At 44.7% G+C, this 14239-nt stretch overlaps 1 protein-coding gene across 1 annotated transcript in view; it reads left to right on the top strand.

Annotated features, from left to right (window-relative positions):
- Nucleotides 1-14239, top strand: part of LOC310871124 (uncharacterized protein) — a gene marked incomplete at both ends in the record, with an annotated part of 92283 nt that overhangs the window by 52169 nt on the left and 25875 nt on the right. Inside the window, 2 exons of the mRNA XM_083782613.1 lie at nucleotides 5114-5641; nucleotides 13575-13670. Coding sequence (XP_083638739.1) covers nucleotides 5114-5641; nucleotides 13575-13670 — 624 coding nt within the window. The remainder of the gene's footprint in view (nucleotides 1-5113; nucleotides 5642-13574; nucleotides 13671-14239) is intronic.

Below are 14239 nucleotides of genomic sequence, written 5' to 3'. Positions count from 1 at the left end.
TGCTGAAAAAGCTGTTGTATAAGGGTATGACGAATCCTGCCATCACAAGTGGAGGAAGCTAGTTGTATTGGCTGTAGCTATACTTGGTGTATAATATTGACCTACACAGAACATGTCTAGCATTCAGAAGTTTTGAATGCTATATCTATTCAAAATAGTATATTTGTATTGCTCTGGAAGCCTCTCTATTGTATGATTATGATCATTACCTGTATGCAATTGTTTTATCTGACTGCGGTCAACATGTAATCTCAGCATCGATCTAACTATATAAATGCGCTTGAGTTGTCCAGAAAAACCACAAAAAGGCTCTGGTCAGGCTCTGCCAGTGGGTCTATTGAGGACAACTCCTCTCACCTCACCTGTGCAATTTCCAGCCTCTGCCTCAGCCAATTGATTGCCATGGCAACCCCACACACTGCCAATTGATTACTTAATCAGTCCACTTTTCACAGTCAGTTTGCAAATTTAGGTCACATTCACACCAGAGAGCTTTGCTGCGATTAAAACGAATCCTGCTGCGCATTTTCAGAAAGTGCACTTTGTTTGGCAGGTGTGAAGGCTCATTCGAATCCTAATGCGTATCAATGAACCGCATTTTACTCAGAGCAAAAACGGGGGTTTCGCTTCGCTTCCAATCACACTTGATTACGATTCGGTGCAGGTGTGAATGCAATCCGCAGTAAATAAAGGAAATGAAGCAAACAATGTGGTGGTTGAGGAGCTGAACACAGTTGGAGACGGAGAAGGCATATTTTACGCAGCGCAAAGATGTCCCGTTACCGTGGATAGAGGTGGTCGAATGAGGAGACTGAAGCCCTGATCGAAATGAGGACGTGTACATTAATCAATTGCTTAAGAAAACACATAAAAACACTGCAGTGTAGCCTATAGCCTACAGAATAATCTGTCTGTCTGTGCGTGCCGTAAACATGGAGTGCTGTCACTGTGTGGGGACTGGGGAGTTATATCAGTGCGCTCAGCGCTGTGCCTCCATGCCCAAAAGAACTTGTGTGGCGGCTGCGTGCGTAGAGAGAGAGAGAAAGAGAGAGAGAGGGGGGGGTCCCAGACGGCACGACACATGCACGTTATGAGTGTAATTTTATCACCATATATTTCAGTGTGTAGGCTAGTTTATGAATGGAACAAATTGATAAAGGTCCCCCCTGCTGCGTTTCCAATTGCTGCGAATGACAGTGTGAAGGCAAACTGCAGCAAATTAAATATGCAATAATCCCATATTCTCCGCCCATACGCATTGAGTCTACCGAAGTATTAGGTGAGAATGTGACCTTAGACACAGGCAGACAGACAGATACAGAGATCTCCATGTGGGACACAGACAGACAGTTAAAAGGTGCTATGACAATGGGCATTGCATACTACAGAGACCTCCATATACAGTATGGGCACAAAAGGGACACAGACAGATAGTTAAAACGGGTATTATTAGGTTCCCAAGTTGCATCGTTCCCAAGTACTGTAGGCTGGTACGTACAGACGTACGTACAGGTCTAGTCATTGTAAATGAGGGTCTGCCTCAATAGGGACCTCAGGCTCACGGGAACTTTAACTGAAGGTTAAAGGACCACTTCACCACTTTTCAACCTATCTTCATATAATAGGTCCTCACTAATAATCATGATAAAATGGCACGATTGTTTTCTACTCAGTCTGTGTCTCATAGGAGGGCTGTGGGCAGTTTAGAAACCGTCTTCCAGTGACTCATCATTAGGCAGATTATTTTTGAAACAAGATTTTTTTACACAAATGTTTAGATTTTCATTATCGTGAGAACGATGGCTTCCATTTTCGCATTGCAACTTTTCAGGAATAGAAAGCCTGCAGTTTTTATTAGCTTGTATTCCCCATGGATGATGTCACTGGAAGACGGTTTCTGAACTGCCCACAGCTCTCCTATGAGACACAGACTGAGTAGAAAGAAATTGCGCCGTTTTTTCATGATTATTAGTGAGGACCTATTATATGAAGATAGGTTGAAAAGTGGTGAAGTGGTCCTTTAAATGAATGAATGAATGAATGCCATATGAATGAAATTCAAATTAAGTACTTTTAAGGTGATCGAAAAGGTATAGGCGGAAGCTTATAGCGTATAGCTTTGAATATACAGTACATAACAACATAAAAAAATATATGACGTTGACATACATTTCAATCCAACGTTATGGTTAGGAAGAAACCCAAGTATATTTTGTATTAAAGCTGCTATAAGCAATAATATCACATTTTTAATTACCTTTTATTTTTATTTTTTGGGGGTATTCAGATGTTTAGCAATGGGTAGAGCGTTCCCCAAAATAATTAAGTCTCTGTGACACATCTAGGGGCCGCAATTGGCATTCAAAGATGTTCTTAGAAGCTTTGTCTCAGAAAAGAGCTATAAGTTTGAGATATTTGTCAATTTGCCTGTCTGCTTCCTGATTGGTTAGTCATTGCGACCGTTTTTTTCTTCGACCAAAGACAAAGCTTCTAGGAACATCTTTGAATGCAGATTGCGGCCCGTAGATGTGTCGCAGAGACTACACTTTTTTGGGAGCGTTCTACCCCTTGCTGGCTGTCTGAATACCAAAAAAGAAATAAAAAGAAAAGGTCATTAACATTTTGACATATTATTGCTTATAGCAGCTTTAACTCTATGGCAGATTCAGGTCAAATCAATGTAGTTGTTATGCTCTGCTATGGCAGAATGCAGTTTTCAAATGATTTATTGAAAGTTCTCTGTTGTGAATGTGCGGCAACGAAAGACCTTCGGAGAAAGCTTGACTTTGTCTGCTTCCAGGAAAGAAAATGAACCGAGTCGATAAAATGTTTAGTTTTCGGGTTGAGAAGCCATTTAAAATGATTTCATTATGATACAATACTATGGAGTCTGTAACAAAGAGGCGGAATTATCCTTTTTTCATTTTAGAAAAATGGAAAAACGATCCTATTTTGTCTCTCTGGCATGCTTTGATTTAGAAAAATGGAAAAACGATCCTGTTTTGTCTCTCTGGCATGCTTTGATTTAAGAAGTTCCACTGGGGGCACGGTGGCACAGTGCTTGGTAGTGCTGTCGCCTCACAGCTAGAAGGTCCTGGGTTCGATTCCCGCTCGGGACGCTGTGGGTGCTGGCGGCGTGTTTCCTCCTCTGCGTCATCAGTGCCCATATAAGGCGGGGTTGGCGAAAGAGCCTTTCTGTGTGGAGTTTGCATGTTCTCCCCGTGTCCCCTAGGGTAGGTACCCTCACAAAAAACATGCCGTAATCCTGGTCACTAAACTGCCTCCCCCTGGCCTGCCGGGGTGCCTGATGGAGGGGAAAGGAACTGGTTGGAATAACGTGTTCCTTCCACGCGCTACGTCCAACTAGGGAAACTCCCACCTGTCAGGTGGAAAGGAGCAACTTGGACACTCAGGCATGAAGGAAGCATGAGTTCAAGTCCGTTGCTCTCCCCTTGTCCCCCATATATGGGGACTACGTTGGTGGAGGGTGTGTAGAGCCCAGGATCACATTAGATGATTGACACAGGGGTGAAAAATGGGTTACAAAATTGTGGGATAAAAATATATATTAAAAAATAATAATAATAAGTTCCACTGACTATACTGTATGTCGTCTCGGTTCTCCACGCCCAGCTTGCCCCGTATATATCTGCAGGGAAATGTGTTCCTCCTCCGACAGGGAAACAGGGTCACGGCCAGCATGAATCATTCATATCTAAATTTGTGCAGTGCAAAGATTCAATTTTTTCGTGGCACTCTTGTATGTCTGCTATTAGTTATATGGTTTTTATTATTTATACATATGGCCCATTCATAATTGATGTGTTTTGGCCAGTTCAGTCTTGATGGCATGTACTGTACCCCTCTTTGGAGATATTATAAGAGGATGCACGCAACGCAATGTGCTCGCTACACGATATACACAAGGAAATACGAGGAAGACATTTTTCAGTTTGTTTTATTTAAACTTATATGCTTTTTGTTTCTGCTTTTCAGCACAACCACTTTGAGAGCCATCAGTGGGCATCCTGTACAGTTTAATAATAAAGCATATTAGAGGGTGTTCCATGTAAAGAAAAGTGTACCTCAATGCTCAAATACGTATATTTTTTTGGGTCCTTGACATATGCTTTGTAGAATCTGTTCTCAGTCCGAGTATATGGACCGTTGGGGGACATTGCTCAATAAATATATAGGGTTTAAAGATGGAGTGCCACAATTTTTGCATTTTTCCAGTTTTTCCTGTGTCTATGAGGTGACAGTACTTCATTAGACACCCTGGGGTAATTTTTATGTGAAGTGGTGAATTAACTTTGTATTTAGGGTTTCTTCCTGGAGGCTGAACCCTTGACAATCAAACGGGCCAGTTAATTAAACAGTAATATAGTGACATCACACTATCAGCCCCTCCCGGTGGCCGGACGGTTTGGCCGAGGCAGAGGCAGCGGTGGCCGAACGTTTTGCGGAGCGGTCTTGATATTGGAAGGTCGCTAGTTCGTATCCCCGGACCGGCACGTCAAAATTACCACCGCTGAAGTGCCCTTGGACAAGGCATTGAACCTCTACCATGAAATGTTCTATGAGCAGGGCCTGGCTGTAAACAAGTCCTTGAGCTTAGTCCAGTTACCCTGGGTTTCCTTTCCTTTCCCCTAACACCTCCCCCTTTTTCATAAAACTACAGCTGTGGGTGCGGCTTCAGTTCAGGTGGATCACCACCCATCACCACCCGGCAAACCAGGCATACTTAATGGTGGGGGTGCCCACATATAAAAACGACGATGATTTTAACAAATACTGTACACTTTTTTGAAAGAATTATTCCTCCTTATATAACAATAAGACCTGATGATCATGTTTTTTTTGGTGGAAAAAAATCATGGCACTCCATCTTTAACTTGTTAACCCGTTATGGGCGGGAACCCCTTTTGGTGCTTTAAGCATTAAGTTACACTCTAGCTATTAGATCTACAAGCTCGCTACGAGCTTGCAGGTCTGCTATTTTTGAAGACCTTTTTTTTTTTTTTCGCGTCAGGCCTTAACTTAAAGTCTTTAGAACAGTCTCTCTGTGGTCCTAAAACAAATGGTGGTTTACTTTTCCCTTTCCCCTTTCCAGGCCAACACGGACCAGAGGAAGCTGAGCCATGCGGGATCCAAGCCCTCCCTCTACGAGAGCAGCAGCGGGCGCCTCCCTCAGATAGCCATGAACACCTGCAAGTACAATGGGGGCGTGGTGAGACCCCTGGCGGGGGAACGGGGGGGATGCGGCGGCGGCAGCCTGGCGTCCTCGTCGCGGCGCAACCTCGAGCTCGACTCGGAGACGCAGCCGCTGCAGACGCTGCACAGCTCGGGCCTGGAGGTGGTGGTGTCCAAGGGGGGAGGGAATGGCGGCGGGAATGGCGACGACCCGAGCAAGGCGTCCAACGAGAGCCTCGTCCAACGGGAGGGCAGCGGAGGGAGCGGCGGCATCGGCGGCGGCGGAGGGCCGGGCAAGAAGAAACAGGACATCGGCTACAAGCTGGGCCACCGGAGGGCGCTGTTCGAGAAGCGCAAGAGGCTGAGCGACTACGCGCTCATCTTCGGGATGTTCGGGATCGTCGTCATGGTGACGGAGACGGAACTGTCGTGGGGGGTTTATACAAAGGTGGGGGGACCGGACGGACGCAGTGGTGTTGTTGTTGTTGTTTTTGGCAGCAAACTCAGATATAGGGCATGCATGCATGGGCAACTGGCGGCCCGGGGGCCACATGCGGCCCCCACCTTCACTTAATGCCCGCAGGTTAATATCAGAATATTGATATATTGTGTTTTCTCAGCTGTTACAATTCCAAACATGACCCGCTTTAATTACTTCAGTCTGAATGACTATAGTATTATTGTCTTTTATTATATCCAATGTATTTTGTATTTAAGTTCATAAAGTTAACATAAGTATAACTAAATGCATTTCAAGTCAAATCTAAATGTTACTTTTTCAGGATTCCAATTCAATAATAATTCAGGATTTCAATTCAAATAATCAACATATAGCTGATCAACAAGCTCAAAATGCTCAAAATGACACAGGGGTGAAAAATGGGTTACAAAATCGTGGGATGAAAAATATAATAAAAACAAAACAAAAACAAGCTCAAAATGTGCCGCACTGCCCTCTGGAGTGAGTGTGGAAATATAGTGGCCCTCTGGAGTGAGTGTGGAACTACAGTGGCCCTCTGGAGTGATTGTGGAACTATAGTGGCCCTCTGGAGTGAGTGTGGAACTATAGTGGCCCTCTGGAGTGAGTGTGGAACTACAGTGGCCCTCTGGAGTGAGTGTGGAACTGTAGTGGCCGTCTGGAGTGAGTGTGAAACTATATAGTGGCCCTCTGGAGTGAGTGTGGAACTACAGTGGCCCTCTGGAGTGAGTGTGGAACTATAGTGGCCCTCTGGAGTGAGTGTGGAACTGTAGTGGCCGTCTGGAGTGAGTGTGAAACTATATAGTGGCCCACTGGAGTGAGTGTGGAACTATAGTGGCCCTCTGGAGTGAGTGTGGAACTATAGTGGCCCTCTGGAGTGAGTGTGGAACTGTAGTGGCCCTCATGAGTGAGTGTGGAACTATAGTGGCCCTCTCCAGCGTTAAAGTTGCCCACCCCTGACAGTCGGCAGTGCTGGGTTGGCGAAAGGGCCTTTCTGTGTGGAGTTTGCATGTTCTCCCCGTGTCCCCTAGGGTAGGTACCCTCACATGTTCTCCCTGTGTCCCCTAGGGTAGGTACCCTCACATGTTCTCCCTGTGTCCCCTAGGGTAGGTACCCTCACATGTTCTCCCCGTGTCCCCTAGGGTAGGTACCCTCACATGTTCTCCCCGTGTCCCCTAGGGTAGGTACCCTCACAAAAAAGTATGCAGTAATCCTGGTCTCTAAACTGCCTCCCCCTGGCCATCCGGGGCGCCTGATGGAGGGGAAAGGAACTGGGAAAGGAACCCGGTTCGGACTATACGTCCAACAGGGGAAACTCCCCCCTGTCAGGTGAAAAGAAGTGGCTTGGAGTGGACTCCTCATGCATAGAAGGAAGCATGAGGTCAGTCTGATGCTCTCCCCAGGTTGGCGGAGGGAGTGTAGCGCCCAGGATTGTATTCGAAAATATAAAAAAATATAGAAACAAAAATCACACCCACGTATGAAGTGAAGGCCGCTAATATATTAAAGTGATGCAAAACAAACGGTGCCAACACAAACATTAAACGCCATTAACAATAAAGAGACAATATGACGTAATGAGGCACATTATGACGTAAAGTTTCCCTTCATTAACTAAAGACAACCATTAAACCTGTCTATAGCAGGGCCTAGCGCCCCTCAAACATCACACCTGTGTAACGAGGGGCGCTCGCATCTCATTCTGGACAATCACAATTTGCGTCCTCACCTTCATCTTCAATGTTTGTGTTGTGTTTTCACAAAGACTCAAAGCTGGCCATTCAATGTCAATGGCATTCAATGTTGGTGTTAGCACAAACTCTCAAAGCTCAAAAATACAAAAATAAAATCACACCTGTGTGAAGTGAGGGGTGCTCTTATCATCGTACATCATCATACATCATCTTATTCACGCTCAAAATTGTCCATTCATCGTCAATGGCATTTAATGTTTGTGTCAGGACAAAGTTTGCAGTGTGTGTGTGTGTGTGTGTGTGTGTGTGTGTGTGTGTGTGTGTGTGTGTGTGTGTGTGTGCGTGCGTGGGCGTATGTGCATCGTTATCGCTGACGCCGATGTTTACTACATGGAAACAGGACATTCGTTATGTCGTGATTTCGCAAGAGTTTGCGTCGGGGATAAATTGTCTGCTGCTTTCTGAATAGCCGTTTAAAAAGGGAAAAGTCACGATTCCACTGTGTGTGCAGTGTGCAACTGTTATACAATGTTCTGTTTTGTAACAACTCCACATAGTTGTTGCCTGCAGGCATTTGTGAAGAGAGAGAGAGAGAGAGTTGTTCTGGTTATATTCAAGTAGCATGCTTTCTTCATGATGAGCCTAAGGTTGGCGTTTATGACCAAAGGGTTTGGTTCTGTGTCAGACCCCTTTGAAGCCAACAGCTAAGAAGCACCAGCGAGAGAGAGAGAGAGAGAGAGAGAGAGAGAGAGGGAGAGAGGAATAAAAGGATTAAAATTAGGAGGAAAGAATGTCAGATGCTTCAAGCTTCCCCCGAAAGAACAATCCCACATGGTTAAGTGAGCAGCCCGGAGAGTCATATGGGGATCTCAGCGGTGTAGTTTGGTCTCCGCTCCTTGACCTGTCATTGTCCCCCCCGTCGTCCGTCCGTCCCCCCGTCCGTCCCCCCGTCCCCCACCCCCTATAGTGTCAGCCCAATCAATTCCATTAGGTCGGGGGTTATTTTGGAAGAGAACATCATTCACGGGGCTGTCGACGTGGTGGTCAGAGCTCAGGTTCTGCCCTACTGTTTACTAAGCTATTTACCCGAGAGCTGACATTGCAGGTACACAGCGGTTAGCCGTATAGGGGTCAAGATGGGACAGGTCAAACCGGGTTTATTTTTTTAAAGTGGCTGAATTACTCTTGCCCCCCCCCCCCCCTACTGTGGGACGGTAGCATCTCATCTACAGTCTGCATATGAAAATGGAGCACTATTATAACGACGACTTGCTATGATTATACTTTTTACATTGTTTTGCTCCGTATATATAACATTTGTTTTGGAGTGTATTTTGGATTGTCCAAAGACATGAAGGGTGTAGTCAATTGGCGAGTTTGATTGATTGATTGATTGATTGATTGATTGAATGAATACTTTATCAACAGTTTGCAAAAAATGCTGGCGCTTTGCTATGCATGGGGGGGTCAGATCAACATATGGAATGAATTCTGTACTGGACATAATATGGAGCGTGTATTTGTTTATTTGAAGCCATTAGCCGATGCCATGGTAGTCAGCTATAGTCTTCCTGGGGTCCACGCTAAACTACGTGTCTTGAGTGTACAGGGTTTGATGAGGTCAGATCAACATATGGAATGTCAGAACAGGAAGGACGGGTGGGGGAAGCATCAACATATGGAATGTCAGAACTGGGTCAGCTCCATATATGGAGATCTAAGAGTTAGAGGTCAGATGTAGAGTTGCTCCATGCAGGTCTACGTATAGGTGATGATGATCCAGTCTTCTCCATGTATGTTTATCCAGGGCTTGATGAGGTCAGTGTCGTGATCTTCATATATGGACACGGCCATATATGGTGGCGTGACGTGTCACGAGCCGCGATGTCACGAGGCGTGACCATATATGGAGGCGCGGGGTGACTAACTGACAGACGGGAGATGCAGGTTTTCATAGTAAATGCGACCTACATGTATACGGTCGCAAAAAATGACACAAAATGTTTCTCTTTGTGGTTCTAAAGTACACACGAGGATTTTAAAGCAGTGGTTCCCAAAGTGGGGTCCGGGGACCCCCAGGGGTCCTTGAGGGAGTTCCAGGGGGTCCCTATAGCTAAATGATAGTTTGGAACCAAATGGACCCTTATGGTTCTGTAACTCTGAGAGTGTACAAATGGGTTCCATTTTATACACTCTCAGAGTTAAATTAGCATTACAATATAATATAAATTGGGGGTCCCAGAGATATAAATGCCATTAAATAGGGGGTCCGTAGACTAATGCATGTCAAACTGGGGGGGGGGGGGGGGGGGTCCTTGAAATTAAACGGGTTGAGAATCACTGCTAGAGCCGTAGAAATCTTCTGTTAAAGGGGGGGTCTTTTCAAATGGGGGTCCGCTGGGCTAATTAGTGTCAATTTGGGGGTCCTTGACGTGAAAAAGTTTGGGAACCACTGTTTTAACCCATTCTGGGCGGGAACCCATTTTGTGGTTCTGTACAGTATGTAGAATCGGCCTCAGGCCTAAATGGGTTAAAGGACATTAACTAACCCCCCATGCCGAATGAATAGAAATGACCTCCTCTCTCACGCGGAGGAATCTCGTGACGCCACGTGAGCGTGAGCACTCTAGACACGACCACCCGCCGCCGCCGCACTGTTTAAACATACCGCTCTCTGAGCCCTGGCAAAGGCGGGAGACACGTTAAGAAGTGTGCCGTGCAATCAACGGCGGGGACTGGGGGGGAAAAACACATCCTTGAACCCCCGGCAGGTGGATTAATTGGGTTTATACTCAATGTTATTTCCACCGGGGACTTCTCTCCGAAAACCAATCTCAGACATTAGAGCATCTTGAGAGAGAGAGAGAGAGAGAGAGAGAGAGAGAGGGTCCTGCATGCGCATGTGGACCTCCAGGGGCAAAGCAATCTAGTTGATTGCTAAAAATACATTGGCTAATTTGGGACTATCTCTTGTTACGGTGTGTATCGGGCCTGCACGCGCGTCAGACTGTCTGTGTGCCCGTCCGTCCGTCCGACCGTCCGTCTTCGACGCGGCCATGATGGCCGCCGGTGGCCAGCCAAAATTCCCATTTTTTGCCACGGAACATACAGAATGAGTGGACGATAATATTACCAGAAACACATACATAGATAGCACTGAATGACCATAACATGGTCTGTAACTCTGAGAGTGTTCAAATGGAACCACATGGACCCGTTTAAGGGTCCAAACTCTCAGAGTTAAGGGGCTATCTGTGCAAATAAAACATTTGAGAACCACTAGTAAGCCTTGGAGACTTGATATTCAGTAAGTGGGTGTTTATGATCAAAATAAGAACATTATAATGGTGTGTAAAAAAAGAAAAAAAAAAAAACTGAAAATCCAAAAAACGAAATAAAAACTACAAGCCATGATGACTAAAACTAAATTATACTGACAATTTCATCAGCAAATACAAACTAGACTAAAATGTTAGGAAGGGACTAGTGGACAAGAGATCCAGTATAAGTCATTTTACACTTGGTTGCATGCTGAAAATAAGCTTGTAGATCGGCTATTTTCAGCAAGTGTAAAAAACTGTCGTTACGATGGCATCAAACACCCACCAAAACAGTTTTAGTCGACTAAATCAACTGTAGATTTAGTCGACTAAAATCTCATGATATTTAGTCGACTAAAACTAGACTAACACTAAAATATTCCAGGTGACTAAAATGTGACGGAAACCAAATGAAAACTATTGAAGAGACTATGGACTATAATGTCTGCAAGTCCCCCTTTTCTCACCACGTGACATCCAGTGGATATAAAGCATAGCCATCACACATGCCACGATTATGAGAGATGATTCATCCATGATTCGACCTTCATCATCTGTCGTGTTTTTGTCGTCGTGTTGTCGTCGGGTGTCCCTTTTCCTGTCATTAGCCTACTGTAGAGAGCTGTGGTTCATCTCTTTTACTCCGCAGCTGTTAAATTGATTTATCAAATGGCATTTTTGCCAACAGAGGGAGTGGGGGGGGAGGGGGGGGGGGGGGTGATACTCAAGTATAGTACAGGTCCTCGTTACCAAGATCTATGGCCCCCAATTTATGTACACACACACACACACACACACACATACGCGAAAGCTTGTTCGTACAGTACACACAAACACACACACGCGCACGTACATACAAACACACGCACGCACGCACGCGCACACACACACACCACACACAACAGTGCATCGGGGGGGGGGGGGGGCTGTAGTCACCACCTGCTAATGCTAGCCTTGTGTTTTTCTGTGCCTATACCATTAAATGGAAATCCCCCCCTATAGTGTTAGTGGTATATAGGGTTGATTAATTGGTAGTTTAGATGCGTTGGAACGAGAGCACGTACTTTACAAGTAGATAATCGCAGCTGCACCTCCAACCCCCGCATGGACCTCCATGCAGCTGTATATATATATATATATATATATATATACTGTATATATTGTTAAGCAACAAACAGCATTCTCATTGCTGTTGTTTGTGTGTTAAAACCCCTTTATATGCTGCTCTTACGAGGCTTGAGGCTAATAATAAGTGTTGTAATAGCGTGCGTGCGCGCGTGTGTGTGTGTGTGTGTGTGTGTGTGTGTGTGTGTGTTTTCCCATAGACATTTCAAAATGTATTTATTTAAAGACCTTCTAAGCGTCGTACAAAGCCAAGTGGAGTTGTGACAAATCATGACAACAAACACAATATTTTGGACCAAACCCAAATAATTACCAAGAAGAAAAATAAGAAAAAAAGTGTTGTATAACCTGCCGTTTTCTTCTTCTTTCTAATGAATTATTTTTGTCCGGCCCGAAAAATTGTGTTTGTTGTCATGATTTGTCACAACTCCAGTTGGCTTTGTACGACGCTTAAAAGGTCTTTAAATAAATACTTGAAATGTCTATGAGGAAACTGAACAGGGAATCAGTTCCTGGGCCCTGCCCCTGGTATGGGGGCGGGACTGCAACGCTCTTTTACGTAAATACAACTATAGAAGATATAGGCTACTGCAAAAATGTTTAAAATATGGAGAATTTGGACATAGTTGGAGTGGCAATTCCCGCCATGGGAGTCCAAATGACGGTGGCGACTGTGGCTCAGGAGGTAAGCAGGTCGTCCAATGATCCATGGGTCGGCGGTTCGAATCCCGGCTCCTCCTGTCTACATGTCGAAGTGTCCTTGGGCAAGACACTGAACCCCAAATTGCTCCCGATGTGCTATTTGGTGTATGAATGGGTGAATGTAATGCACAATCTATGTAAAGCGCCTTGGATAAAGGCGTTATATAAATGCACCATTTTACCATTTACGATCGCTATAGCATCGCGTCACGGCACGGTGCGACGCTTTGGTCACTTGTGGGTGTCCTTGTGCGATCGAGACACCGGCCACGTACAACCAAGTATAAATCAGGCGTGACACTCTCGTGCTCTCGCCTAAATCCTCACCAAAATAGCAGATCTACAAGCTCGTAGCTTGTAGAATTTTGTGAAAATGTATATAGTGCAAATCTGTGAATATATATAATATATACGTTTTAAACTCATATCTTTGCTTCTGTATGGGGTACATAATTTCAGATGGGAGTCCACGGCCAAATACAGATAATTCTGGGGGTCCCTTGACCTGAAAAAGGTTGCAGAGCACACTGTACACACTGTAGAAACATAGGGTTTTTCAGAAAACTGTCAGGATTTAGAAGGCATTTGTGGAATCGTCCTGAGGGTCTAAAATGGATTAACGGCGATGCGATGGGATACTATACTGTACTCTATGTGTCTGCATTATTAAAACGAGTTGTCGCTGTAATGCCGCTATACTGTCCACACAGATTAAATTGATCATACTGTATAATGCTAATATTTTGAACACAAATCTTGAATGGGGGTCCCTCCCTCCCCGGCACAAAATATTTCCGGATGGCGGGGGGTCTGTCTGTGGCCAAGTACTTGTTCATTTGGCGCTCCTTGACATGAAAAGGTTATACACTGGCATATATTGCATCGATAACATTGTGTTTGTCATTTCCGTTTTTTTTTTGTTCTATACATTTTCCTTTATCTACATACGGTATTCTGTAAGTGGGTTATATATTCAATGGGATGTGATGCTGTTGAACATTTCAATTTGACTGTATTTCTAAACTGCTTCTTCTTTGTCCTCCTTTGTCTCTCAACATATAGGAATCTTCGTACTCATTTGCACTGAAATGCCTTATCAGCCTTTCCACTGTTATATTGCTTGGTCTTATAATAATGTACCATGCCCGGGAAATACAGGTGAGTCTGTTGCACGCACGCGCACGCACGCACGCACGCACACACACACGCACACACGGACGCTCACACATGCACAGTTGCTCACACAGTCTAGTATAGGGTATATAATGCATGTAAAAGTTTTAATGATTTTAAGAACCAGGAGGAGCCATTGTGAACCGTGTAAACAGGCTAACCAATAGGATATATTATGCACAGCCATTTCGGTATGAACTCTTCCCACTTCTCCAGGTGTTATCAATGCTACTAATTAAGCCTCTGTTCCATTTAGTGTACAAAGTGGTTCTCAAACTTCATAGCTGACCTGTAGTTATCGAAGTAGGGAAGGGGTTATACGACTAGGAAGAGTTAAGGGACTTTCAAACGTGCAAGCGATTTGACGCGCCTATAGTTCATTTATAATGAGACGTGTGTTTTTCGCGCGGAGCAGTCGCGGGCCGCTTCCCATTTGAATTATTCTGTGTGCATATACCCTATTGATTTGGAACATCCTACATCCTTACTAAACTTAAGCCAGAAAACCCCACAGAGCACAGAAAATATACCGAATGTTATGAATAAAAGTTCAG

Source organism: Protomyctophum parallelum (genome assembly GCF_964188405.1).
Source record: "Protomyctophum parallelum genome assembly, chromosome: 14".
NCBI lineage: Eukaryota > Metazoa > Chordata > Actinopteri > Myctophiformes > Myctophidae > Protomyctophum > Protomyctophum parallelum.
This window is presented reverse-complemented; position numbering and strand designations above follow the sequence as displayed.